At 45.2% G+C, this 25,878-nt stretch overlaps 1 protein-coding gene across 1 annotated transcript in view; it reads left to right on the top strand.

Moving 5' to 3' along the window:
• The window catches only part of SHB (SH2 domain containing adaptor protein B), a 146,569-nt gene that overhangs the window by 76,906 nt on the left and 43,785 nt on the right, over window positions 1-25,878 (top strand). The window contains exons 3-4 of the mRNA XM_048850381.2: window positions 12,261-12,476; window positions 25,360-25,531. Of these exons, the coding sequence (XP_048706338.1) occupies window positions 12,261-12,476; window positions 25,360-25,531 (388 nt within the window). The remainder of the gene's footprint in view (window positions 1-12,260; window positions 12,477-25,359; window positions 25,532-25,878) is intronic.

Genomic DNA, 25,878 nt, shown 5'->3' with positions numbered 1-25,878 from the left:
GAGTTTCAAAGGCATCTCACAAAACGGGGACTGGGCAACAAAATGGCAGATGAAATTCAATATTGATAAATACCAAATAATGCACATCAGGACTGTTCAGCTTGGAAAAGAGACGACGAAGGGGGGACATGCCTGGTGTGGAGAAAGTGAAGAGGGAAGTGTTATTTACCCCCTTCATATCACACAAGAACTACGGGGTCACCCAATGACATTAATAGGCTGAAGGTTTAAAACAAACAAAAGGAAGTATTTCTTCACACATCACACAGTCAATCTGTGGAACTTGTTGCTAGGGGATGTTCTGAAAGTCAAAAGGATAGCTGGGTTCAGAAAAGAATGAGAGAAGTTCCTGGAGGATAGGTCCATCAATGAGTATTAGCCAAAATGGTCAGGGACACAACTCCATGCTCTGGATGTGCCTGAGCTTCAGACTGCCAGATGCTGGGACTGGATGATGGGATTGGTCACTTGATAATTGCCCTGTTCTGTTCCCTTTGAAACGCCTGGCATTGGCCACTGTCGGAAGACTGGTTACTGGGCTAGATGGATCAATTGTCTGACCCACTGTGGTCATTCTTATGTTCTTATCTCATAGGGTTTTATGATGCTTACCATCATCACAGTATCTGAGTGCCTTCCATGAAAAATCAATAGCAGTAACAAAGTCACATGAAGCCTCTGGCTTTTCCTCCCTCTTTGGGGGGCTGTAAAGACACTGTTGGGGTCTGGGTATGCTTTGGTAGAGTGTTGTAGGTTGGTTTGGTGGTTTATTTTTAGTTGGGCTTCCTGTTAAATCCTGAAGCATCCACCGATCATCCCTTCAGAACTTCGTTATGCTTCCCAGTGCTTTCTCTTTCGGAATAAGACTCACTAATAAGAAGGAAGAGGGGCTGCATTCCCATGTGTCTTTCCCTCCAGTCCTAGGCATTCTGCATGGATTGGAAAGCAATTTGCTTTGCTTAGATTAAAAGCTACCTATTGGTTAGAGCTCTCCATTGCAGTCTGTATTTTGGAAATGCGTCCGTCTGTCCATCCACTGAGCAGATGGCCGCAGCACACCAGTGAAGCAAGCTTTTATATATGCGGTTAGAAATAGGTTTTTATATGTGAGGTTGGGCTGTAAGGCTCAAGTGACGAGTGATGTGACACAGAAAGTTTCACCTCTAAGTTACTGGTTTAAATCTAGTCCGGGTTGGGCGTAAGTTTCATGAATGTGCATGGAAGTGTACAAAAAACAGCAACAGTCTCTGCTCTCAGGAGTGGGAAACTGCACCAGTTCCAGGAGTTGATGGCTGGTCACGGAAGTTGCCAAATCTCAAGCATATACAAGAAATGCTGTGACTTGCACCAGGGTGCCAGAATCTGGTTACAAACAGGGGTGTAAATCTTGGCTTTCTTTGTCCATGCCAGTGCAGCTTTATCAGTGGCTTGTCATTGGCTGCTGAGTCTGGGCAGATTCCCCAGGTAGACAAGGCCTGAGTCCACAGGAGCAAAGAACCCCTCTTCCCGGGCCTGATCCAGCTCCCGCTGTCCCCCATTGAGTCTTTCAGTGAGAACTGGATTGACCCCTTGTCTGTAAGTGGGCGTCCTCAATTATCTGAGCAACCACCTTTCTGAAACAGGATCATGATCCCAGCTGCCGTTGGGAGACTTGTCTCTGGTAGGTGGGGCTCAAGAGAGTTGAGACGGACCAACACAAAATCGAAGTAGAGGCAGAGGCCGCACTGTTCTTTGTCACTATGTTGCTTTAGTGGAGCAACATCTTGTCCAGTGTCTGCTGCTGTTTAGACTCTTCTTCTGGGGCTTATTCATTTGAAATGTGAATGCACATTTCAAAAGCTGCACTGTCACAATGGATGCATCAGCTGCACACTTCTGCATGTCCTACTGAAGATGAGCCCCTTCCCCAACAAGTGCTTTCCAGAAGGCCATGGGACTCCCCTTGTTCAGGAACATGATTTTAACATGGGGTTTATTGACGGGACGGTGGATCCAGATGGCTAGAGCACAAGTTCATATCTATCGCAGTTTATTATTGGTCACTCATTGCCTATTTAATTCACCCTTAATCATTCAGAGACTTCCAATAGTAAACATCTTTATGTATAGTTCATCTGTCTGTTTTGAAAATTTGCTCACAGAAATACGTCTAACTTTTGGATGATAAAGCTGTCTTCTTTGTCTTTGATGCCAAGAATCCTGCAGCTAGAGGTACTTAAATATTCATGTGTAACTGGTGAGGACAGTATTACATTGGTATTCAGTCTCAGATGGATAAGATTTTACATATTATGCAGCAGGTACAGGCAGATTTCCCTCTTTCTACTAATAAATACCCAGGAGGCTAAAAAGCTCGATCCAGCTCTCCTGGGAGGAAATTCTGTAAAGGATAGTGTTTTGGTAAGTGGCCTTCAGTTCTCCCCAGGACCGCCTTCCTTTCTCTTCGTTCTTCATATAGGTCTACAGTCTAAGAGGAGTGGTGTACTCTGAACTCGGAACTGGGAGACAAGACTTCCTGATTTCTAATCGCTGCTCTCTGTGGGACTGATCCAGCAGAGTGCTTTTAGTCAGGCGTATGGCGAATACTTCCGTTGCAGTCCCCTCGTGAGGTCTATTCAGGTGCTTAAAGTTAGGCACATGTATAAGTACTTCGCTGGATCCAGCCCTTCGCTCTCGCTTAAGAGGCACTGGTAGCAGTCTTCACGTGAAAGAACCATAAAATCATTGCAAAGTATTTTCAGCAAGCAGCTCAGTAAACAGGGTGTGGTTAGTTTAAACTAACTGCTTCACTCCAGCCACCTCACAAAATGCTAAGGCCATGAACCTGTCACTTACATGGTAGTTCATTGCCATTCATGGGGACAACTAATATTTATAAAGCAGTATTAGATTTTATCCTCGTAATGTAATTCTTGATGTGCATTTTTCATACTCATCTAGAGCTTTTGTTTCTCTTGTTTATTAGTAGCAGTAAAGCCATAAATAGCAGTCAGCCCTGCGTTATTTAGGAAATTATTTCCGAGGTTAGCTGTTCAGGAACTTGTACTTTGTAGCAGTTTCATTTCCAATGTGTTATCTGCACTGTCTGATCTAGTTGAACAAAAGCTGGCTAACCAGGGTTTTTGGGAAACCAGCTGAATAATTGCAATAGAACAGATAAGGTTGGGCTTTAAACTATGCACTAATGTGGGAATCTGTGGCAGGAAATGAATGGGTCTATTTGTCTTACTTACAGCTGATCTATTTGGGTCAGTACACTTTAGAATCTGACACAACTGTTGAGTCAGAGCAGATTTGTCATGCCACAGCTGATTAGTCTGCTGGTTAATGTATCTGTGTTTCATTACCCTCTATCTCTAATTTCTCAGTGATGCATGCAAAAGTGACTGTGTGCTGTCTGATTGATAAAGCAGTGTCTTAGGCAGGCATTTCCATCAGGGATGTTGGGGAGTCTCAGCATATAAAATGTTGAAAAACACATTATAGCAACGTGGGGTAGCAGGACTAGAGCTAGCCACATGATTGATTACTTTTTTACACAGATTACAAACATACTTAACGCTGAGGCTGTGGCAGAAGCCTGGACGTGTAGGAGCTGAAGAAGAGCTGTGTGTGTGGCCTGAAAGCTTCTCTCTTTCACCAGCAGAAGTTGGTCCAATATAAGGCATTCCCTCACCCACTTTGTCCCTCTAATATCCTGGGACCAACACAGCTCCAACAGCTCTGGAAATACACAGACAAACTCTGGGGCACCTACAGTGCAAAGGGAGTGAGAAGCATCATTGTCCCGTGTATGTAGGGGTCCCTGGCAGGTTTAAACTGCCACAGCAGACATTCCCCACCCCACCACCAGCACCTCCAGTTTAGAAATGTGCCATGGCTGGAGCCTGGCACACTCCAGCACTCCCCTGGAGTCAGCTGTCAGGCCTGGTATAGATTGACCCAGACCGTCAGGGAGGCATCACTGGCTCTTTGGCAGTCTGCCGTCTGCCGTCACCCCCCCCCCCGCCTTTTCCCCATGGAAATCTTGGCCCTGGGGAGAATTCTGGATGCAAAGTTCCAGAGCATTCTTTAGCCTGAAGTCTAGCCACTTGCACTTGTGGTTTGGTGATTGTTTAAATATATTTGAATTCGCCGTGTTGCACTTTCCAACGTTTGGCATTTGAAGCGAAACGCTCTGGTGTCTTTCCTCCTGCACTGTGCATGGGCCCTCTACTGTTGTTGATGTGATGCACGGGCACTGAAGGTAGAATAGAGCCCAGTAGGCTCTGCAGCCCCCATGCCTTGCCACACCCCTTGTAAAGACTGCCCCTTTGCTTGCTGTTGGATATAATACAGCTTTTGCCTGAAGTGTCTTATCTTCTTTTCTTGTAATGATCGTTGCAAAATAAATACACGGAGAGGGGGAAGAGTTTTACCTCACAAACCCTAACAGCTTTGATGGAGCAATTAGCCTCTCTCTTAAATAAACATTTAGTGTCATGGAATATGTGTGTTGAAGCTTTCACTGAGGAGCACTTGGCTGACCAGCTAACATTGCGGAGCACTCGCCAATGTGGTACTGTGCTCCAGTGAAAGCATTTTCTTGAGGAAATAGAAGCATCTCAAACCAGTACATTAGTTTGTAGCCTCCTTAGATGGCACGACCAAGTGTCTGCTTAAATATATTAGATGTTCCCCCCACTCCCTCTGGCAGGGCCTGCGAGCCTGCTGGGCAGTGTAAGTAAGATCGGAGGGAGGGTTCCACCTCTGGGCCCTGGCCTCTTTTCACCCAAACTGGAAAAGAGCTATGCAAAGCCTTTAGCTAACGGGCACAGCACCAGCAGGCTTACTCCTGTCCTGAGCTGGCTGAAAGGCTGTAATGTAAGCACACGGGAGGCAGGGACGGGGGAGAGCGCAGCCTTTGGGGTAGCCCAGTAGGTATCTGAGTAGCCCTGTCTGAGCTGGAGAATGTTTATAACCGGCCAAGGGGTTTGCTGCTGCTGCCCATCACCACAGTATCTAAGCCCCTTCTGTGTAAAATCAGGAGCAATAGCGAAGTCCCTAGTGGACTCCATGGAGTGTCTGGCACTTCTCCCTTTTTGCATTAAATCTCTACTTGGAATAGGGTGTGTGCGGTTTTCTTTAAATTGTATTTGATTGTGTTGAGCTTTTGGGGTTGACTTATTCTGAAGGCTAGGTTGGCTGGGCTTTTTGGGCAGAAGGAGAGCCCGTGTAACTCTGTGCTTTTCCTAGTTTGGAAAGGCCTTTGCGAAGAGGAAAGATCTGCAGTGTTTCCTAGGGGCAGCCAGAGTCTGCCTTTTATCTCCTCTGGAAGCTTGTTTTAGTCTGGGATCCTCTTGGCTGAGAATGCCTTTTTGTCCCCAGCTCTTCCACGCTTCGCTCGGGATTGTAGGATTTGCATGGGCCCAGAAGAGAGCAGCTGCCTCGGCGGTTCAGAGTTCCAAATTTGGTCTTTGATGCAGCTCTTTGGTTGACGGTGCTGTTGTGACTGTATCTCACTGTGGGGCTGGCGGACTGGCTGCTCATGCTGTTTGGTAGCAGAAATGCTTGGTGGGTTTTGTATGTTCCCCATTAGTCAGCTGTGCCAAAGGTGGCAAGACACCTAACCACTACTTGTTGTTGTTGTTTTGTTTCCCCCTCCCCTCTTCTCCCCACCCCCCCAATTGGGTATGCGTACATTCCCTTCCCCCTCCCCACCCCTATGGGTAAGTGTGTTCCCTATGAAACACAAATCACAGTACTGGACCTGCCAGACTGACTATAACATCAGTTTCACTTTGGGGCCTTCAGGGTGATGTCAGAATGCTGTCAATGTCTGTTGTGACCAATGGGAATAACATTGAAGCACCAGTATAATAGGCCTTTGTGGCATAGGTGTCGTATCATCAGGACACCAACACGTTGTGCATGGAGACACAGCTTCAGTCTAAATGTGGCACAGTGTGCAACACGGATCAGACAGTTCGCAGTCCTGGCAGGTCCATCCTTTGCTGCAACCGTAGTCCAGATGTGATATTTTTAAGGCATCAAGATTCATTAAAGATACGACAGGATGTTTATTGCATAGTACCACTCAGTGCAGATGCTGGTACTTGGAGACAGCTGTTCTTCTTTTGCCAATTAAATGCTGATAAGCATTTCCTTGACTTCAGGGTACCTTAAATACTGTGCCTAGTACAAATATTTACATAAAATACTGAATTGTGCCTTAATCTGTATTTCATTGTGTTAGAAATATAAAAAGAAAAGTTTCCTGGACTTGTTTCAATCAGACGTAAACTTGGAATATTTCCAAGGGTTTTAATTAATGTTTTGCAGCAGTGTATCAGGCTAGATTGAGCTATAACTATTTAGTAGTTACATTATGGAAATATTTGGCTCATGGATAGAGGAAACAACTTCCCTTCTCCCCCAACCGGAAACGAATGTGTTTAGGGTTAGGGACGGGGCTACATTTTCTTGATCTGCTCACTTTCAGTTTCCTGATGTCTTATTTTCAGCGTGAGTAAGGAGCTGTATAGGTTCCGGAAAAATAGCTTTGTTATCTACTCCATTTACTTTGGAGGAGGAGAAAATGTTAGTCAATCAGTCTTGTTCTCGGAAGGCACAGTGCCGGTCTCCAAAACAAAGAACACTTTCCAGTTTTCTTTAGATAATGTTACTTCTCTGTTTGCAGGGTTTTTGCTGCTTCCCTATTTAACTCCAAAAGTATTCCCTCAAGTAAGAGGGTACCATGGGAATGCTGCAAATACTTAAGTTGTTTAGTAATTTAGGCTACTGAAAAGTTTAAGAGCAACTTTAGTGCTAGTGTATCTGCTACAGCAGTTATCTGCTTCCTGTTGATAGTCGTAGCTCTCTATATTGTATGTATGTTTCTTTGTCAAAGAGGAGTTTGGCAGTTGGAAGCCATAACCATTTTTGCTCAGCCTGTAGGTCACATAATCTGACACTCCTGAAAGTTCTGAATTCTTTTAGCTTGCTAGTCAGCCTCTGAATTTCACACAGGAGCCTGAAAACCTGGAGCATGGCTCTGCTAGAACCACTAACTGCAGAGAATAAGAATTGCAGGTAAGTTTATTCTTCCCATTGTGGTGACTTTCAACCTGCTAGCAACAAAAGTGACAGTAAGTTTCTTCCATTGAAACTTCAATTCCCTATACTGCTGTTGAATTTTATTAGCTTAATAAGCATAATTATAGAAAAGTGCACTTCAGTATTGAGATCAAAGGGTAAAATTAATAAATGAGAAAATCAGGGCATTAAAATTTGTTCTTCAAAGAAAGCAGAAAATAATCTATATAAAGATTTAACAGCCTTTTGTTCAATGCATTCTTGATTGCTCTTGCTTCTATTTGAATGAAAAGATCCGTGGCCTTGTAATCCGCAAAGCCAGACTTCGAAAAAGCGAATTAACACACTTTCAGATTCCTTGGTCATTCCAAGAATTATTTTAGTGCTTAGAGCTGTAGTGATTGCAGCTTCCATGAAAATCCATAAAAAGTGCCCCAGCACAAATGTTCTGCCTCCTACAAATAGCGAATACTTAAGTATTCCAGTCCTGGCTGCGCTGTCAGCGTGCATCACACTGTCACTGCTTTTGCAGCAGCTTCTCCGTTCAGCTTGCTGCTGACGGGGAAAGTGCGTGTGATTTAACTTTGAGACAAATCACATTCTTGTGTAAATAGTCATTTGACATGTTAATGAAGACTGAAATTCAAACAAATTAAAGGGATCTTAATATTTCTCTGCTTGCATTAGTGCCTGGCTTCAAGTGGAAAACCTTTCTGCGTCAGGGTTCAGACACATGTCTGTTTAATACTCGTGTTCTCTGAGTAGAAGGCATGAAATAGCAACCTGCCAAATCCTTTAATAAGGTCATTTTTCTATGAATTTGCTGGTGCTTTGTAAAAATAACTTTTGACTTAAAACGTATGACTGCTGGCTACTGCCTTTCATGGGTTCCTATGGGGTTAATGGTGTCTGCAGCACAAATGCAGGTACAGATCATTGTTCTCTCTGGACTCTTGGTTTTAGGAAGATTGTCCTTTGTAGTCTTTGAATACAAAACACATTTCACATTTTAGTAAACTGCCAGAGACGCTAAATATGGCTGTGATTTTAAAGGGGGTGAGACGCTTGTGGTTCTGATCCAGCAAGGGTCAGGAGTGTATTAATAGTGTATAGCTGAGTGCAGCCTATGTGATCTTTGACAGGGAGAGTTTTCTTAATGTAGAATTCTGCCCTTGAGCAAAAGTCTTTTACGAAGACACACTTTCAATATAGGCACTGAAGAGTCACTGTATTTCACTATGTAAAAGTGCTAATGATGTGGAACGACACTTTTCTCATACACTTAAGATGCTGTAGAAGAACTAGTCAGATAACTGTTTTCTCGGCTTTGTTACTGTTACAAAGGTGGGAGTGTAGTCTGAAATCCACGGCTGTGCATTATCTGGAACTGTGTAGTTTAGATGCATCACTGGGTTTCAGTATGATTTCCTTCACGCTTATTTGCATCTTGACTGTATGAGTGAACATTGGAAATGCTTCTGCCCAGCAGTGAAGTTGTTCTTCCATAACTAGTTCTGATGATTTATTTTGAAGTATTGTTTTTAACAATAAACTTTTAATCAGTTTTCTTTTTGTATGTTGGAAAGTTGGATTATGCAGTTGGGGTGGTGATATTTGCAAGTCTTTGTTGATCTATTAAAAATAATCACTTTTCAGTAGCGAAGTCCAAAATTATGACGGGGCCTTGGAGGAGTAAATTTTTATCAGTTAATGTTGATAAGCATTGATTTCACCGCACACGCGCACGCGCGCACACACTGCCATGAATAACCATTATAATTTACAGATAGGCAAAGTCAGAAAACTGCTGTTTGGGAGTTTGATGTAAGGATATTTATGCTCTCTATTTTGAGCCAATGTTAATAACTTGTGTTTTACAATTAGAAAGCTTTAACTTTTTGAATCTCAGCATCCCCTGTCATTAAATAATTGTCTGACCAGCCCTGCCCCTGTGTTGTTCTGCAACTGAGAAAAATGCTTTGAAATAAGCATCCATTATATGTAGATTTTTACAGATAATAAATAAAAATGGAATTCTGTGACGCCGGATTGTGATTAATGTGGGTTCATGATTGTGTTTTGCATGTCCCTAGATTCCAAGGCCAGAAGGCACCATTGTGATCAGCTAGTTCAGTGGTTCTCAACCAGGGGTCCGGGGCCCCTGGGAGGCCACAAGCAGGTTTCGCGGGTCTGCCAAGCAGGGCCAGTGTTGGACTCACTGGGGCCCAGGGCAGAAAGCTGAAGTCCCGCTGTGTTGGGCTGAAGCCCGGGGCTCCGAACCCTGCCACCTGGGACTGAAGTCGAAGCCTAAGTGACTTAGCTTTGTGGAGACCCCTGTGGTATGGGGCACAAGGCAAATGCCCTGCTTGCTACCCCCTAATGCCGGCCCTGGCTTTTATATGCAGAAAACCAGTTGTTGTGGCACGGGTGGGCCGTGGAGGAGTTGTAGCGTGTTGCGGGGGGGGGCCCTCAAAGTAAAAGGTTAAGAGCCCCTGAGTTAGCCTGACCTCCTGTATAGCACAGGCCAGAGACCTGCCCCACAATCGTTCCCAGCACAGAGCTCTTAGAAAAACATCCCACCTCGATTTACAACTTGCCAGTCATGGAGAAATTTACCATCACCTTGGGTAAATTGTTTCAGCAGTTAATTCCTCTCACTGTTAGGCTCTCTTGGAGAGGCCAGAGTAACCTTTTCCAAATGAGTAACTCTACAGGGCTCTTCTGTTTGTTGCCGTGTTTGCTCGTTGTGATTCCTGCTCAGGGTATTGTGGCCTTTACCAAGTACTTGAGGTCTGTCTGGTCTAGTAGGAAAGTGAATGTCCGGCTTTGAACCTGATGGCTACTGCTGCTGTACAGGAGCTGGCTCTGCAGAGCTTCTTGGGGCCTCCAGACTGACCTTTCCCTTTTTCAATGATGTCTGGCCCAGCAGAGATGGGTTCCAAAGCTGCAGTTAAACTCTTGAATCCCAGGCAGGGCAGAGGAGACCCCTCCTTGCCTCGGTGCAGGACCCTGCTCTCCCTGCAGTACACATAGCTTTAGATCAGAGCCTTGGCAAGCTGGGAGCCAGATGTGTTGGTGGCCATATGGACATTTTAAAGGGTATGTGCAATAAAATACCCAGATCAGAATACTTCCCCTACGAGCCGTCTTTGTACTCAGGCAGGAGAGGATTTCAGTGTGAGATTGGTCTTTCCATTTCCAAAAACTGTTTCCCAATGTGCCCTTTCTTTTCACTGCAGTAGAGCTGACTGTTGTCCGTGTACTACAGGAAAAGCCAAATGTAAAGACTGTCAGTTATCTTACATTTGGAAGATCTGAGGCACACTGCATGCTCCCACAGCCCATACTGAGAATGCTCAGGTGGCCCAAGGGTGCCCTTTGCAAGAAGCCGAGCCAGTGGGTTCTGCGCCGCTTGTGCAGGGAAAGCCCCTGGCGGGCTGGGCCGGTTTGTTTACCTGCCATGTCCGCAGGTGCGGCCGATTGCGGCTCCCCCAGGCCAGAGGGGGCTGCGGGAAGGGCAGCCAGCACGTCCCTCCGCCCGCGCTGCTTTCTGCTGTAAGCCATGCACTGTAATTGACAGCGCTGTTTGCCCTAGTCAGACTTCTCTGGAGAGGTTTTTTTCCCTCTAAAATGAATCTCACAGAAGGACTTCGGGAGAGACATTGACAGGCAGAAATGGGTGTCATGTGTCCAACTCTCATTGGCTTTCCAGGGGAGTAAGGTGCCAAATTCCCATTGGAGCCTTCAAAGCTCTCCCTTTGAACCACTGCTGCATGGGGTTGATATGCTTTTTCCTCAGAGAGCGGAAATAGTGTAGCCATCCTGGTCTGTCCCGGATTTCATCTCTTGACTATAATGGCGGCACTGATGGAAAACAGCAGCCATCAATTTCGTCTGGGAATGTTCTGTAGAGTAATAGGCAGGGATGGGCCTTGTGTATTTCATAGAATCATAGAATATCAGGGTTGGAAGGGACCCCAGAAGGTCATCTAGTCCAACCCCCTGCTCGAAGCAGGACCAATTTCCAGTTAAATCATCACAGCCAGGGCTTTGTCAAGCCTGACCTTAAAAACCTCTAAGGAAGGAGATTCTACCACCTCCCTAGGTAACGCATTCCAGTGTTTCACCACCCTCTTAGTGAAAAAGTTTTTCCTAATATCCAATCTAAACCTCCCCCACTGCAACTTGAGACCATTACTCCTCGTTCTGTCATCTGCTATTTGAGTCCTTCAATTGATGTTTCCTCCTTTAAAGAAATACTATTGTAATGCTGCTGCTAAGTAGTAATGTCTGTAACTTGTAGGCCGTATCTTGGCAGTGTGGCCCAACGGAGAGAACCTGGACTGGGTTCTGACCCTGGCTCTGCTGCTGCGAAGGGGCCCAGGACAAGACACTTTCCTTTCCTGGCCTTCCATTTCCCCAGCTGTAAAATGGAGTTAATGATACATGATCTCCTTTGTAGAGTGCTTGGAGACCTACTGATGGAAAGTGCAAGGTGGGAGCGAGGTATTATAACATTAGGGGTGTGATTCACCACTGTTACTCCAGGTCCATTGCGGTGTTAACGCCTGGATTATACCCTGCTGAAACTGGACTGGCGCAGTAGAGACCCAGGCCCACTATTTATATCAGCATGACTATTTTTCTGTGTAGTATCGGCATATTTCTTTTTTTGGTAGTGATCCAACGAATAAAACAGACACATTAGCATCCATCCGACGTAGCCTCCCAAATGCCTCTGTGTACATCTTTCTGTGATCATGAAGACCTCTCTCTGTTTCTGTGACTGCTTATGGGTGCTGCCATGTATCAAAATGACATGGGGAATAATGGCGAGCTCAAATGTGCTGATACAACCAGATCCATTTGAAGTGCTACTCATCAAAGTGCTGCACGGTTACTGTGATCTAGTCGCCACTTCTCTCCCCTCCAGTATTTTTATCATCATCTGGGCAATAGGAGAAATCATTCACATTGTGGCTATCTTTAGTTCCTGCAAAATATTATTGACAGAGACCTGAGTCTGTTTCATGTCAGTTACCTAATAGAGAAATAAATTTGGAAGCTTTTAAACAGCTTGCTGTCTGCAGCCACGTTTTCACCTGTGTTTAATGCTATACAGTTGTTCAATATATAGGTATAGTCAGTGGTCAGCCTAACACAATTATTTTCTCTCTTTGCTACAGAATTTCAAAGGCAAGAAAGCGTGAAGTCCCAGCAGAAAGGCATTCAGCTCTATGACACGCCCTATGAACCAGAAGGCAATGGTGTGGAGTCAGACACTGACAGCTTGGTGAGCCAGCGCTTGCGAGAGAGCAAGCTGCCACAGGATGACGACAGGCCCGCAGATGAATACGATCAGCCCTGGGAGTGGAACAAAGTCACAATCCCAGCCTTGGCAGGTAGGAATCCTGGGTCTGGTCCACACCATTGTTGCACCATTGGTCTGGTCCACACCAGCGCTCATGCCCAGAGTGAGGAGGGCTCAGTGCCCTGAGCTTTGTCCATGTTTGAGGGCTTTTTAAAGAAAAAATTAAGTCATTTTGAGATTTTTCCTTCCATCAGTATAAGAAACAATATCTGACTTGTCAGTATTCCAGCGTAGATCTTGCAAAGAAACTCCACGATGGGTCCAGTCTCTGGTACACTAATCATCTCAGATGCTTGAGGTGAATAACATGTTGCAGCACTAGAACTGCTGAGAAATAGCGTTCCTTAAGATACCCTTCGGATGGCTCCATAAAGCTAGCTACTTAGATGTGCATGGCAAGCGGAAAAGCTCATGCCTTCCCTAATACATTGTATTAAAACAACTTTTCAATAGTTGTTACAGTGAATAAATGTGTTTATTTGAGTCAAGCCTGTTGATACACACATGAGTAACCTGCATAGTTGGTCTTAAATTCACCCCCTTGCACTATTAAATTAGCCCACCTCAAAACTCACTGTTCACTAAAACGTTGTATCCAGACAGTCATGCCTGTACATCCATTTCCAGTGCTCCAGGCTTGGTGTCCACCCAGAGCCAGTGGCAGTATTCTGCTTCAGACAGGCTAACTGCCTCCGTCTCACTGCTCACAGGGTCGGGGATGGGCCACAATGATGCTTTAATCCTCTATGCTGAGGTCTCTTGAGCCTCCACATCCAAACGGAAAGGTGGTGGAGGGTTCTGAGTCGGGGAGAAATTAACGCTCAAAGATCTGACTCATTGAAGGAAGCTCTTACTGTTCTGGAGTAAGGTGAGTTTCCAGCACCTGTTTTGAGTATTGTAATACCGGCTATAGCCTTGCTGATTCTCTAGAATAATATATAGTCACAAAAATCCAACGTTTTCTGTTGAGGTTAAATGGCCACAGTGGAGCTGGAATAGGAATTGGGGGTTGACAAGGTAGTGATTTTTTTACGGCTGTACATACTGTAGTGAGATTATCAGGTGACTCTGCTACTTAGTCATTCATCTCTTTTCTCGTGTAGGCAGGGTACAGTCTTTGAATAAATGCTGTGTGTTTTGTGATGCTGTTTCTTTTTGGGAGAGCTGTTGCAAACATGGAGAATTTTTGCTCTTTGCTTTAATCCCTCTAATGAGTGCCCATTCTTGAGGCAGAGCGGGTTCCTGAGGACTCGCCATTGGTGCTGGGGCTGAGATTTCTGAGAAGAGGGACTTGCCTGCTTGCTGTTTGTGACTACCTCTCTTTGAGAAGAGGGGTGAAAATAAAACAAGTTACACTTAAAAAAACCTCCTCCCCATCAGTGACTTTTCCTCCGATGGGAAACGCTCCTGCAAAACACCAACCTCTGCTCAGCAGAGTGGCAACAATATTCTAGCTTAGGGTAGGAGTTGAAATATGCAGTGAGAAAACTATTGTTCTGCTATTTGACTAAGCTAATAGCAGCATATGGGGCGGGAGGAGGTGATATTGAGCTAAATTTGTTAATAGTTGCTTTAATGTACGAAAAGAGAACCACTTCTCACACATCTTATACATAAACAAATATGATTTTTTTAAAACAAAGGAGGCGCAAGGAGCATTGGTTCCCTCTTTCTGTGACTGTGTACAATTCACTACTTCACTCCCATGATCCTTGCATCAGCCATTTGGAAAGGCGGGTGAGCAGATCAAGACCTAGTACACACACGCGCGGCTCCGTCTTCTCTTCCTTTCTAGCGGTGAATTTACTCACTTAGCCCCATGGTTGTGACCTGTCCCAAAGGTTTTCCATCTTTCTGAAATGGAACTGAAAATGCACTGAGGGACCATCAACGAGAGACTTGGTGCTTTGCCCAATGGGGCATTTGAAATATTGGCATCTGGCATACCTGTTTATCTATGGAGGTGTCCCCCACAGCCAGGGTCTTTGAATCCTTCCATAGGGTTCAGTGCATCACCACTGTGTAGCTTCTAGCCAGCCCTCAGGGTTGGGAGAGAGCTCTTGATGACCTTTCTTTTCAGGCCATTACAAAGCGGGCAATGCATGAAGGAGATGGGCAGTGAGCGCACTGCCCAATACGGGAGCAGCTTATCTTCACTGGCAAAGGACCGTCACCTCGTTATTTCCCAGCCCAATATTGTCCAAGCTGTCAAAGGCACTGCTGGCCCCCACTGGGGTTTTAAGCCAGGACAAGTCTGAAGTTCAAAGAAACGTGTTTGGATGGTCGCTTGGAGTCCCCTTTATATGTACCTGGAAAGAGTCTGTTGGGGGCCCTAGAGACTGCCCGGCAGGTCAGTTTTTGTAAGTGTAGTTATGTGAGTTATGTACTCGCAGGTCAGATTGCGCTAGGCATCGCAGTGGCAGGAGTGTAGGAGTGACAGCTGCTCTGCCAAACCAGAGACCACTGTTGACTAGCGGACGCTGTGTTTCAGCTCTTTAAAGTGTAGTTTTTATCTGTATCATGTATGATGATCGCTCTGGGATTGCGCGTCAGCTCTGCGCATGCTCTTCCTAGACCATGTCTATTGTATACTAGGAGCTGAAAAATGTAAAAGCTAGTGGGGAAATGACGACTTGTTCTCTGGCTCTGTTGACACTTAAACATACAAGAAAGTTTGCGTTCAGCTTCCCTCTTGTGTCAAACTGATGCATATGTGTGAATGCAAACTCACATGATCAAGCATTGGTGTTACCAGGGTGCAAGTGTCTCCATTTTTATTTCATGTTTGAGTAACACGCCAGTGACCAAGGGGAACTTTATTCAGCTTCCCAAATCAAAGTTCCCTCTGAGCTGGGAACAATCCTGAGAGGGGGAAGACCAAAGAGCTCTACTTTGGGAAAGCTTTCGAAGTACCTGGCAACAGGAGTTCATCAAGAAAGTTCCTTGTTAATCAGATGCATTGCTAGAGTAACACTGTACTAAGGCTCCGGAATGAACCTTCTGGCCTCTGTAAGGGAATCTTCGCTTTATATGACCTGCTTCGTTAAGAATACATTGAATAGCTTTCCAAATTAAGGGCAATATTCTGCCAACGCTCTAGGGGTTAATGCTTCTGACCAGGTGTAGCTCTGTTAGCTTCAGTTGCACAGTACGTGGCAATAGGTGCTTTCAGGATCTAAACATATAATTGGCATTCCCTGCAATCTGTGCTATTTATGTCACTTTGTGTGGCTGCTCAGTGGTACGCTTGGTGTGCTGACTCACTCCTTTTCTTTTGCCATGCTGTTCATTTGGCGGCTGAGCAGGAGGGTGTTGGGTTTGTGAACAGGCTCTCCAGTAACCTTGACCATCAGTGTAATTCCCTGGATGGCTATGCGAGTGCAGTCACTTGTTTAAATTCCCAGGATGCCATAAAAGATTAGGAGCATTTGGCTTTTGGCGAGTATCAGGAACAGAGAGAGACCCTAAGGGTCTGATTTCACAGAGCTGCAGCCTGCGCCGCTTGTGAAGTGAAATGACATAGCATCGCAATAGGAACAGAAGGCTGTTGTGGGTTTAATCAGCCTTACGGGCCACCTTGGCTCCAATCAGCAGGGGTCTTGCATGTCAGCCATTTCCACATCCATTCCTACCAGACTGTAAAACTCACAAAGTCGAGGTAGTGAATGGTACGGTCTGTCCAGACTTGCATCACCAGGTGGGTTCTGCAATATGCTTGCTATTCACATTGCAGAGCCAGCCAAGGCGTGGAATGCAGTTCGACCTGTGAGAACCATCCTGTGCTCTGGAGGAGGAGGAAGACCGTTCGGCTGGGCACTAGTAAAGGCTAGATGAATTTTAAAGAAGCAACTGACAATCCCCCACATCACCTCCACCAAGTGTCTCAATCTTGGGGAAGTTTTTCTGTGGCTTAATAGACATTCAGCCTCCAGGGGCTGTTACTTCAGTACCTTTCCCTAAAAAGATCATGACTGCCCCTCTTCTGCATGTAACGGGATGGTGGAAGAGTACGTCAGACGTCGCACTTGCATTGTAATGAATACGTGGAGAAGCGCACGGCATGAGCTGTCCTGCGCCATAGCATGGTGCTGTTTGGCTGTCTGCGATTGTCAGCGCCAGGTTCGGTGAGCAGACATCATGCTTCTGCCTCTTTGCCGCTTTTCTGTACTTAGTTGTTTTTCTGTCTGATCTGTGTTTTTCAAGCCTAATGACTGGCTGTAATGTACACCCTCAGTGGTCGTGTTCAACCTCGGAAATGTGTGTGTATCCGTCTGTCTGGCTCGCACAAACACAAAGATGGCTTTAAAAACCAAGCTGCTCCTCCCGTGCATTTGTCCTTCTGCCGCACAGAGCGGGGAGGAGAGGGACTACTGGCTCCCCCTCGTTAGCCGTGTGGAGTCAGCGTGGCTGTTGGAGAGCAAGCCGGGTTGTGTTCTGGTGCGTATGCTATTAATAGAACTGTCGGAACAGTTCTGACGGCAGGCTCTATCTCAGGGGTGAGATAAGAGGCACGAACAGCTCCTGATTCGTACAGGCCCGATTGTGCGTTGCTGGGGTGGGATTGGGAATTTTTTAACTGGTCAATAGACTAAATTAGATCGGAGTCATTGAGAGCAAATAAATAAGTAGCCAGGGAGTTGCCTGGTTGTTTATAGTGGCTTCTTCATTATTCCACTTTAAGGAATGTCCTGGACTAGGGCAAGCTTTTTATTTAGGGCCTGATCCAAAGCCCTTTGAAATCTCGAGGAGTCTTTCCATTGACTTCAGTGGGATGTGGCTTAGGCCCTGGTTTAGGGTGACCAGACAGCAAGTATGAAAAATCGGGACAGTGTGTGGTGGGTAATAGGTGCCCATATAAGAAAAAGCCCTGAATATCGGGACTGTCCCTATAAAATCGGGACATCTGGTCACCCTACCCTGGTTTCATTGAACTCTACTTTTGTCATTTATTTGTATTGCGGTAACGTGTAGAGGCCCAGGTAATGGACCCGTTTCTGCCAGGCGCTGTATGAACAAAGAACACACAGATGGTCCCTGCCCCAGGAGCTTACAGTCTCGTTCAAAGATAATATATGGATTAAAATATCGAACGCAACAAACAGGCTTACGTAGAGTCTACCAAATGGTTGTAATTTACAGTGTCTGCTTCAGCAGGTCTTTGATTAGGTGGGACCTAGGTACTGGTTTTGCTTTGCTAATGTTTTAAGCAGGCTGTCGTTCATGCTAGAAGATCAGAAGGGTTGTTTTCCCTTGGCCTGATAGAACAGTTGCAGGATTTTGTGATGCCAACAGAGTGGCTGGCTTCAGGATCCTTGCTGGGATCTGGACTCTCTGCCGTGCATTACTGAATGGCAGGTTTATTGGTTTTATTGCACTGTAGGCGAGGTGGGCCCATTTCCATAACAGACTTAAGAGGTGTTAAAGATTAACTAGGAAGAAGGAGACCGCAAATCAGTAAATCATGCAGCTTCCTGAGGCTCTAGAGACTCATTGTTCTGCTGTTACTCCTGTGCACATTGTGAGCAGTAAGGCTACGTCTACCCTAGAAACTTCACAGCGCTGCCGCGGGAATGCTCCCACGGCAGCCCTTTGAAGTGTGAGTGCGGTCACATGTGAGCGCGGGGAGAGAGCTCTCCTAGCGCTCCTGGTAATCCACCTCCACATACCACTCCACTGACACAGGTAATGCTCACCCAATTGGAGCCCAACCTTACCGGGTGTCTCCTCAAGCTAAAACTGCTATAGAGCAGGAGATCCAGGGTATGCTACAGATGGGAGTAATCCACCCCTCTGGCAGTGCATGGGCATCTCCAGTGGTTCTAGTTCCCAAACCAGATGGGGAGATACGTTTTTGCGTGGACTACCGTCAGCTAAATGCTGTAACTCGCCCAGACAACTGTCCGATGGCACACACAGATGAACTATTGGAGAAACTGGGACGGGCCCAGTTCATCTCTACCTTGGACTTAACCAAGGGGTACTGGCCGGTACCACTAGATGAATCCGCCAAGGAAAGGTCAGCCTTCACCACCCATGTTGGGCTGTATGAATTTAATGTGCTCCCTTTTGGGCTGCAGAATGCATCCGCCACCTTCCAAAGACTTGAGCCTGTCCACACTAGCGCTTTAAAGCGCTCAGACTTGCTGTGCTCGGGGGTGTGTGTGTGTGTGTGTGTGTGTGTGTGTGTGTGTGATTTTTGACCCCCCCGAGCCAGCAAGTTAGAGCGCTATAAAATGTAAGTGTAGACAAGCCCTCAGTTAGTTCCAACCAGTTACCCAGACATACCCCCTCCGTGGGGGAGTGTCAGGGAGTTGGAGCAGTATTGCCCCACTGAGCTTGTGGGTCAGTTCACCCAACACTGCCAGCACTAGTGGGGTTTGATCCACTCCTGCTGGTGCAAAAGGTTGGTGGCATTTGCACCATAGACCCCAACCCTAGGGGTCTGGCTGCGTAGCGAGGGCAGTTCTAATTCTCATTTGGGAGTCTCTCCTCAGTGCTCCTGGAGGGCCATGCCTCGGCATATTGCCCAGCCATTCCAGCCATGCCCACACTTGGGTCGGTGCTGGCCTGCTGTGTACCTCTGGTGGAGAAAGTGTTCCAGGAGCCTGGAGCTGCTGCAGCCCTTCTCTTGGCAGACTTGACCCGCTTGTGCCCTGGGTTACACCAGTGGCAGTTAATCCAGGGGTGAGCAAGAACTGGAGTATAGAGGAGTCAGCTGAGCGAGGATCACGAGGGTGACCCTTTTTCGAGCGTTAGCTTTCATTTAGCTAGGAGACTTCGGATGAAGTTCTGCAGGGCCACACAGGAGTTTAGCAGAGATGAGAGCTGCGTCGCAAAATTCCATGGACATAGATTTTTAAGGCCAAATGTAATCATCCGGTCAGACCTTCTGCTGTACCCAAGCCATAGGCAGGGCTGGACATGCCCCTCTGCCTGCGTGATGTGTTGTCTGTGCTAAAGTCCTTTCTAAACAAAGGAAATGCTATGACGGTGTGAAAAGATGGTGTTAGTGTCAAGTCAATGACAGATACACTTACATAACCAACGTTTAAAGACTGGATTCTTTGGGGACACTTATCCCTTTCCAGCTTTTCTGTAGTCCTTGTGCAGCGTAGAGCACACGTTTCTCATTGGGAGTTAAGTTCTTGTCATTCCTCGCATAGTAGTTTTGATCATTTTCCAACCACAAAGAATAATCTCAGTTATTGTGAGCTTCCCCCACTAGGGTGCTGTTTGTGTGCTGCCCAAACACGGTTTTCCTTTGAGGCAGTCTGTGAAATGTTAAAACAGAGACTTCATTGTTTGTCCAACACTGAGAATGCAAATCAAATACTTACTGTGTGAGTGTACAGTACCGCACCACTTCCATGTAAAGTGAGGTCACACCTGAGTACACTTGGACAAACTGAAACCTTTTTGAACTAGGACTACAAAATACCTAGAAAATACAATCTCCCTGGCTTTTTTCAAAACTAATCTTGAGTTTACGTGTGTTTGTGCACGTGTGTGTCAAACTAGACAATGCTCTTTATATTCTATGCATATAGTATAAAATGAATGACTTGTATTTGACCAAAAACAACAAATAGTTGGTCTCTTTAACATATTACCTCTTTCCCCTCAGGCCCCTCGCACACTCATGGGAAGACTGGTTCTTGAATAATATTGATGTTTTTAATGCACTCTTTAGTGCTCTCTGATATTGTATTAACTGTTTGAACCTTGAATACATTTTTTTTTTAAAAACCACAGCTTTTGTTTTGCACCTATTATTTCTTTGTTCTGTAATGTGTTAGATTAAGATTAATTTTTAGTTTGCTGCATGTGGCTGTAAATTAATTACATTCAGTCACTACTGTTTGGTTTTACGATTTGTCTAAATGTAAATATTCTTTTAAGGGATTACAGCAGTTATCTTTTATGAAGACCCACTAAATTAAAAATATTGCCAGCTTAAAATTACATACTACAAAAAAGGAATTTAATTAAAAAGTATTACAATACATTTGAATTTTTTGTTGGTCCCGATCTGCATTTTTACTTCTGGATTATAGCGTTATGAATGGCAGTTCTTTTATTTAGGTGGTTGAGATTTCTGTGATTATACTTGTCAGTCCCTGCCACTTGCTGTCTTTAAAATATATGGGTATGATTATTTGTTGCAAGTGAACATGTCAGTATTGTCATTGAGCGTAGCGTCAAGCTGTTGTCTAACAGGCTTTCCTTATAGTGTACCACATTTAGTTCCCGTGAAGAATAAATATTTATATCGGTGAACTAAAAACAGGAGCTCTCAACCGTAACTCTGTAGAGATGGCCCATGGGGCAACTGTTCTGTCCACTTCCCTGGGATAGAAAATCTCCTTCAAGCACTCATTCACAGAGGGTAAGCCCAGAGGGGGCATTGTGATCATCTGCTTAGACTGTCGCTCTTTGGGGCTGGGGTCCATCTTTTTGTTCCGCAGGGGGGCAGCACCCAGCACTGTTGGGGCCCGGTCCATGTTTGGGGTGTCTAGGCTCTATGATCGTATAAATAATACAAATAGTCTGCCCTCCTGCAGAACGCAGACGATAGGACTCGCCCCAATGAATTCCTGTTTGAACTAGAGCACTTTGTCAGTAACCGAAGCCTGCGCGGTTATTGAATGGTACGTGGGATTTTGTTTCATTTTAAGCAGCGGTTAGTTTCCTAAGCGGTAAATAGAGCTCTAAGAGTGGAGAATTCACACACACACACACACACACACACACACACACACACACACAATCTATAGAAGAGGGGGGAGCGTGAGCCCCAGTACCCGAGGGTGTGCTCAGACAAACCAGAGAGGCGACAGGTGCAGCGAGCCTGGGACAGTGACATGCAAATGATTTTTTTAAAATATATTTCTACCCTTTTATTGCTGCCCTCTGCTGCACAAAGAACGCGTAGGTGAGTTTTCTCTTCATCTTAAGTGTCAGCAACAGAACTGGCTGAAACTTTCAAAACATTAATAACATTTTGAAATTTGAAAACGAAGCCAGATGTGTTTTTAAGGAAATGTTTGGTTTACTAGCCTGATACTTTGAAAAACTGCAAAAGGGTTTCAAGCTCAACTCGTCTTCCTGTGCAGCTCACTTTAAACTGACCTCTGTTGTCTCCCTTCTATTTGTGAAGGAGAGGGGAGAAGGAGCTACTAGGAAGCAAAACCATCCAGCCTCCTCTCTTGTTCCCTACCCCAGCAGAGACGAGGGAGAAAATAGTTTGAAATAATCAAAATGTTTCACTTTTAACATTTAAAATGAACTCGAGCCTGGAAGTCCAAGCTCCGAGGCTCCCGGCTCAATCTCTGGTCCTGCACCCCATCAGCCTTAGCAGAAAGCGAGGAGCCTAGAAGCCTAGCTATCTGTTGTTTACCTGATTTTTTTGTAGGGCTGATTTATTATAGGCTCGCCAATGATCTGACCAGAAGACTTAGGTTCTTGTCCCAAAATCATGATACAGAATGAGAGAATGTAAAGAGTTCAATACTTTGTCCGGACCCTCGGGGTATGTGGCAAAGACATCGGGGTATGTGGCAAAGACATCAGACTGTGGCCAAAGCCAGGGCTTTAGAGATTTTTATGAAAATAAAGGAAAGAGTTATCAACACCCCAAACCTCAGAGCCACATAGTAGTAGTACAGTACTATCGATCCTTGTGATATCATCCCTTTACAAAGCCACTTAAGCTAGTATACTCACGCCCTTCCTTGGGGACCTGGTAGTGGGAGACAGGACCAGCCTGGTCTCTGGCATGCCCAATGCGTTTGATGATCCAGGTTCCTCCACTCCTGAGATGGTGGCGATCAGGGTGGGTGTTTAGTCGTTAAACTGTATTGCAAAAGCTGAGCTGATCGCCAAAACAAGAGAGTCCTTAAGGGTAAAGAAAAGGAAAAAGAATCCTCTCCACATGGTGGTTCGCCCTCTTATAGGGTCATGGCATTATCCTGAGTATTTATATCGGTGCCCAAACTTCCATGCGCAAATCTTATTTCCTCATCCAGATACGTCTTTTCCTCCAGGGCAGATTGGAAGAGGCCCTGGAGGTTTTTCGCCTTCCTCTGTAGCATGGGGCACGGGTCACTTGCTGGAGGATTCTCTGCTCCTTGAAGTCTTTAAACCACGATTTGAGGACTTCAATAGCTCAGACATAGGTGAGAGGTTTTTCGCAGGAGTGGGTAGGTGAGATTCTGTGGCCTGCGTTGTGCAGGAGGTCAGACTAGATGATCACAATGGTCCCTTCTGACCTTAATATCTATGAATCTACACATACTGTATAGGTTAGAATATTCTTACGTATTAATAACACATCCATTAAAGCTCTCCTTCCCCTCCACCCCCCAAATTTCCTGCGAAACAGAAATTAAAACTTTCAAGCCGCTCTAGCTGGGAAGCTTGTACTGCCTCCACGCACACAGACACACGCTGGCCAGGTGCCCGAATCAGATGCCTAAGGCCTCCAGCCAGAAACAGAATCTGCAAGTTCCTCTGAAACTTAAACAGGATTTTTGCACAAGGAATGTTAGACACTGATTTTAAATACCGCATTGCTATAACAATATTACCGTTTAGTGGTAGGTTGTCTCTCTTTTTGGCTAGGATAAATAAAATATTTATTTAAGGATATTTCTTGTTGGCTGGAGGCATAAAACTTGTTCGTTATATTTCACAGAGTCCCAGTAGAGAGAAAATATCCATTTTACCGCAGCTTCGTGTGTTTTGTTTCTTTCCTAGTTGAAATAATAACTGATTATGTGTTGGCGCTCTGTGGCATATGCGCACATGCTATTTCATCTTGATTTGGAGAGTAACTCATTCTTCAGTAACTATGGTACGTTTTCCAGTGTGAGAAGGAAATAGATCTTCCTGTTGTATAGGTCATGGAATATGTATGGCTATGTTTGACCCACTTCTGCCCCTAATTTATAATGCTGAGGTAGAGGGGCACTTGGGAATTGATCTTACAACTGTAAACCTTAAGACAAACCTTTTAAAATTGCAAATTAAATGGAAAAAAAAATGTTGTTTCCCTTTCCCCACATTCACTGTGTTTCGTTAAGTGCAATCTTTTGGGATTTGCATAACACCTAGGACACTTTGGCTAGAGCCCCTAAGCACGGAATATGTAAATAGTTTGGCTCAGATCAGCAATTGTGATTTGTACCAAATATATGTCTGGCATGCTGTGTATCCTAGTGAGCTGAATTCTGGCTGTGCTGGGTCATGCTGATTCCTGTCCTGTCAATTAAATGGTGACTAGGCTGGTCATCCAGGCTGGCTTTAACAAAGTGTCCTGGATGCAAAGCTGCAGGGTGTGTACAAACCATTCCAAACTCTCTGTTAGTCACTGCAAACTTATGCTATGGTAATACCATTGCCCTGGAGCACTAGATGGGTGTTTAGCATCTGGCACTGACCAAGCATGTCCAGGAACATTCTTGATATGACGGTTTCCCTATGGTTGCTGTTGAAATTCTCAGCAGGTAACCATTGATCTTCGTTTGCAATCCTTGCCTCTTAATTTACAATGGTTGCCTATTCCAAACCCTTGGAAAGACTGGGTTGTGTTGCACTGGATCCACAGATCTGCTGAGAATCAATAATTCATGATCTTCAGTAGAGAAGGAAAAATCCTCTTCCAGAGGTGAGTGGGCAGCTCTCTGGCAAACATGGGGCCCTATGACATCAATTTCTATTGCACTTGAGGTGTGCTTTTTAACTAAGCTCTTTAACCCATTTTGTTGCCAGGAGAAAATCAAAAAATGTGAGCTGACTTGTAAACCAGTGCAGTGCGGTCATCCTGAATCTGGAGCCAGGCAGCTCCAGTGCCTCTGCTGCTGCTCAGCCTGTTGTCCAGCAACAGCAGCATGAGCCTGTCAAGACTGGACCATTTTGCAGCTGCTATTCAGAAAGCTGTTGGCGGCAGTGAAACATGTCAGCTTCATGCGGCTGCTGCTGCTGTTCGAGAAATCTCTCTGGAGCAGCAGAGTCCGCGCTCTCCTTTTTTATGGGGAAGATGAATGACCCAGGGAAAGTGACCCAGGAACTTAGAGCAGGGAATGTAGATATTAAAACCTCTGTGACCACATCTGTGCCCTCTTCCTTGGAGGACCACAGCTATCAAGACATGGGGTTGGATAAAAATTATGACGGTATGGTGCTCCCTAATAAGCCTCTTAAGTGTCGTTTTTATGAGCACTTATTTCAGTTTGGTTTCTGTTACTGATGTTCCAGTGCCGTGAGAAATCACAGGTTTCCAGAACTGACGCTCTGCTTTGGCTGGAGAGACTGGCGGATAACGTTTTTGGTTTTGTCACTCATTTTACTGCATTATTTCAAGACAGTCTTGCCAAACATTGCCTGGCTGGCTGCGTTTTTAAATAATTGCTGATCAGTCAATGCATTTGATATATTCATATAACTATGTATTGTCCATGTTTTCGCCTGGATCATTGTCCAAGGAATTCCATATACCTTCAGAGGAACTGGGTTCTTGCATCTTCTCTAACCTGATTTCTGTTTGAATCACATCCCTAAAACAAGCAAAATTAAGTCTCTTCAGTATAATGCAAATTGCTCGACACTGAGCAGTTCAATGTTGTGATGGAGATGCAAGTCAAATGTTGAAAACAAGCACTGTTGATGGTTGTCTAACAACTGCACTAAGTTATCTGATGCAGTATTTTAGGACTGTAATGTGAACTATCAGAAAGGCTCCATATTAAGTTAAGCATCTTGGGTAAACCACTAAGTCCCATGTCAGAAATGTATATTTATCCTCCTTCTAAAGCATAAAGCCCTCTAAAATGCTGCAGTTCTGGTCTCCATTGTTAGAATTCTTTTGTCAGTAGATTCTGGAGAGGTAACTGTTGTCTCTTACAAATCTCTTGCAGCCCAGTTTAACGGGAATGAGAAAAGGCAGTCTTCTCCTTCACCTTCAAGTGACAGGCGTCGACAGCTCCGAGCTCCAGGAGGTGGCTTCAAACCCATCAAGCATGGCAGCCCAGAATTCTGTGGGATCCTGGGAGAGAGAGTAGATCCAGCTGTGCCACTGGAAAAACAAATGTGAGTTAACATGGAAAACACTGTGTGTACACAGCTCTTTATCTGCCTAAGTGAGTGGCAGGTGGCTGGAGGGAATGAGGCCTGTTAGCATTCCGGTCCTGTTGTCCCCTGTACTTCCCGGTGTTTCATGCTGTTACAAACCCCTAAGCATGCACACAAGGAACAAGAATGTCACCAGCACTGAGGGTTCACTTTAGGTTATCTCTAATTGTTATACAATGTGTATATATTATGCTGATAGGTGCCAGGGGGGAAACAATAGAAGTCTGTCTGAATGATGCTCTGGAGCTGTAATCTTCATGACCTGTGTGAATTGTGAGTGGCTCATTTTTGTGTTTAAATTTTTA

The sequence above is a fragment of the Caretta caretta genome, chromosome 5, assembly GCF_965140235.1.
Source record: "Caretta caretta isolate rCarCar2 chromosome 5, rCarCar1.hap1, whole genome shotgun sequence".
NCBI classification, from domain to species: Eukaryota; Metazoa; Chordata; order Testudines; family Cheloniidae; genus Caretta; species Caretta caretta.
The sequence above is the reverse complement of the archived record's forward strand: the minus strand, read 5'-3'. Positions and strand labels throughout refer to the sequence as shown.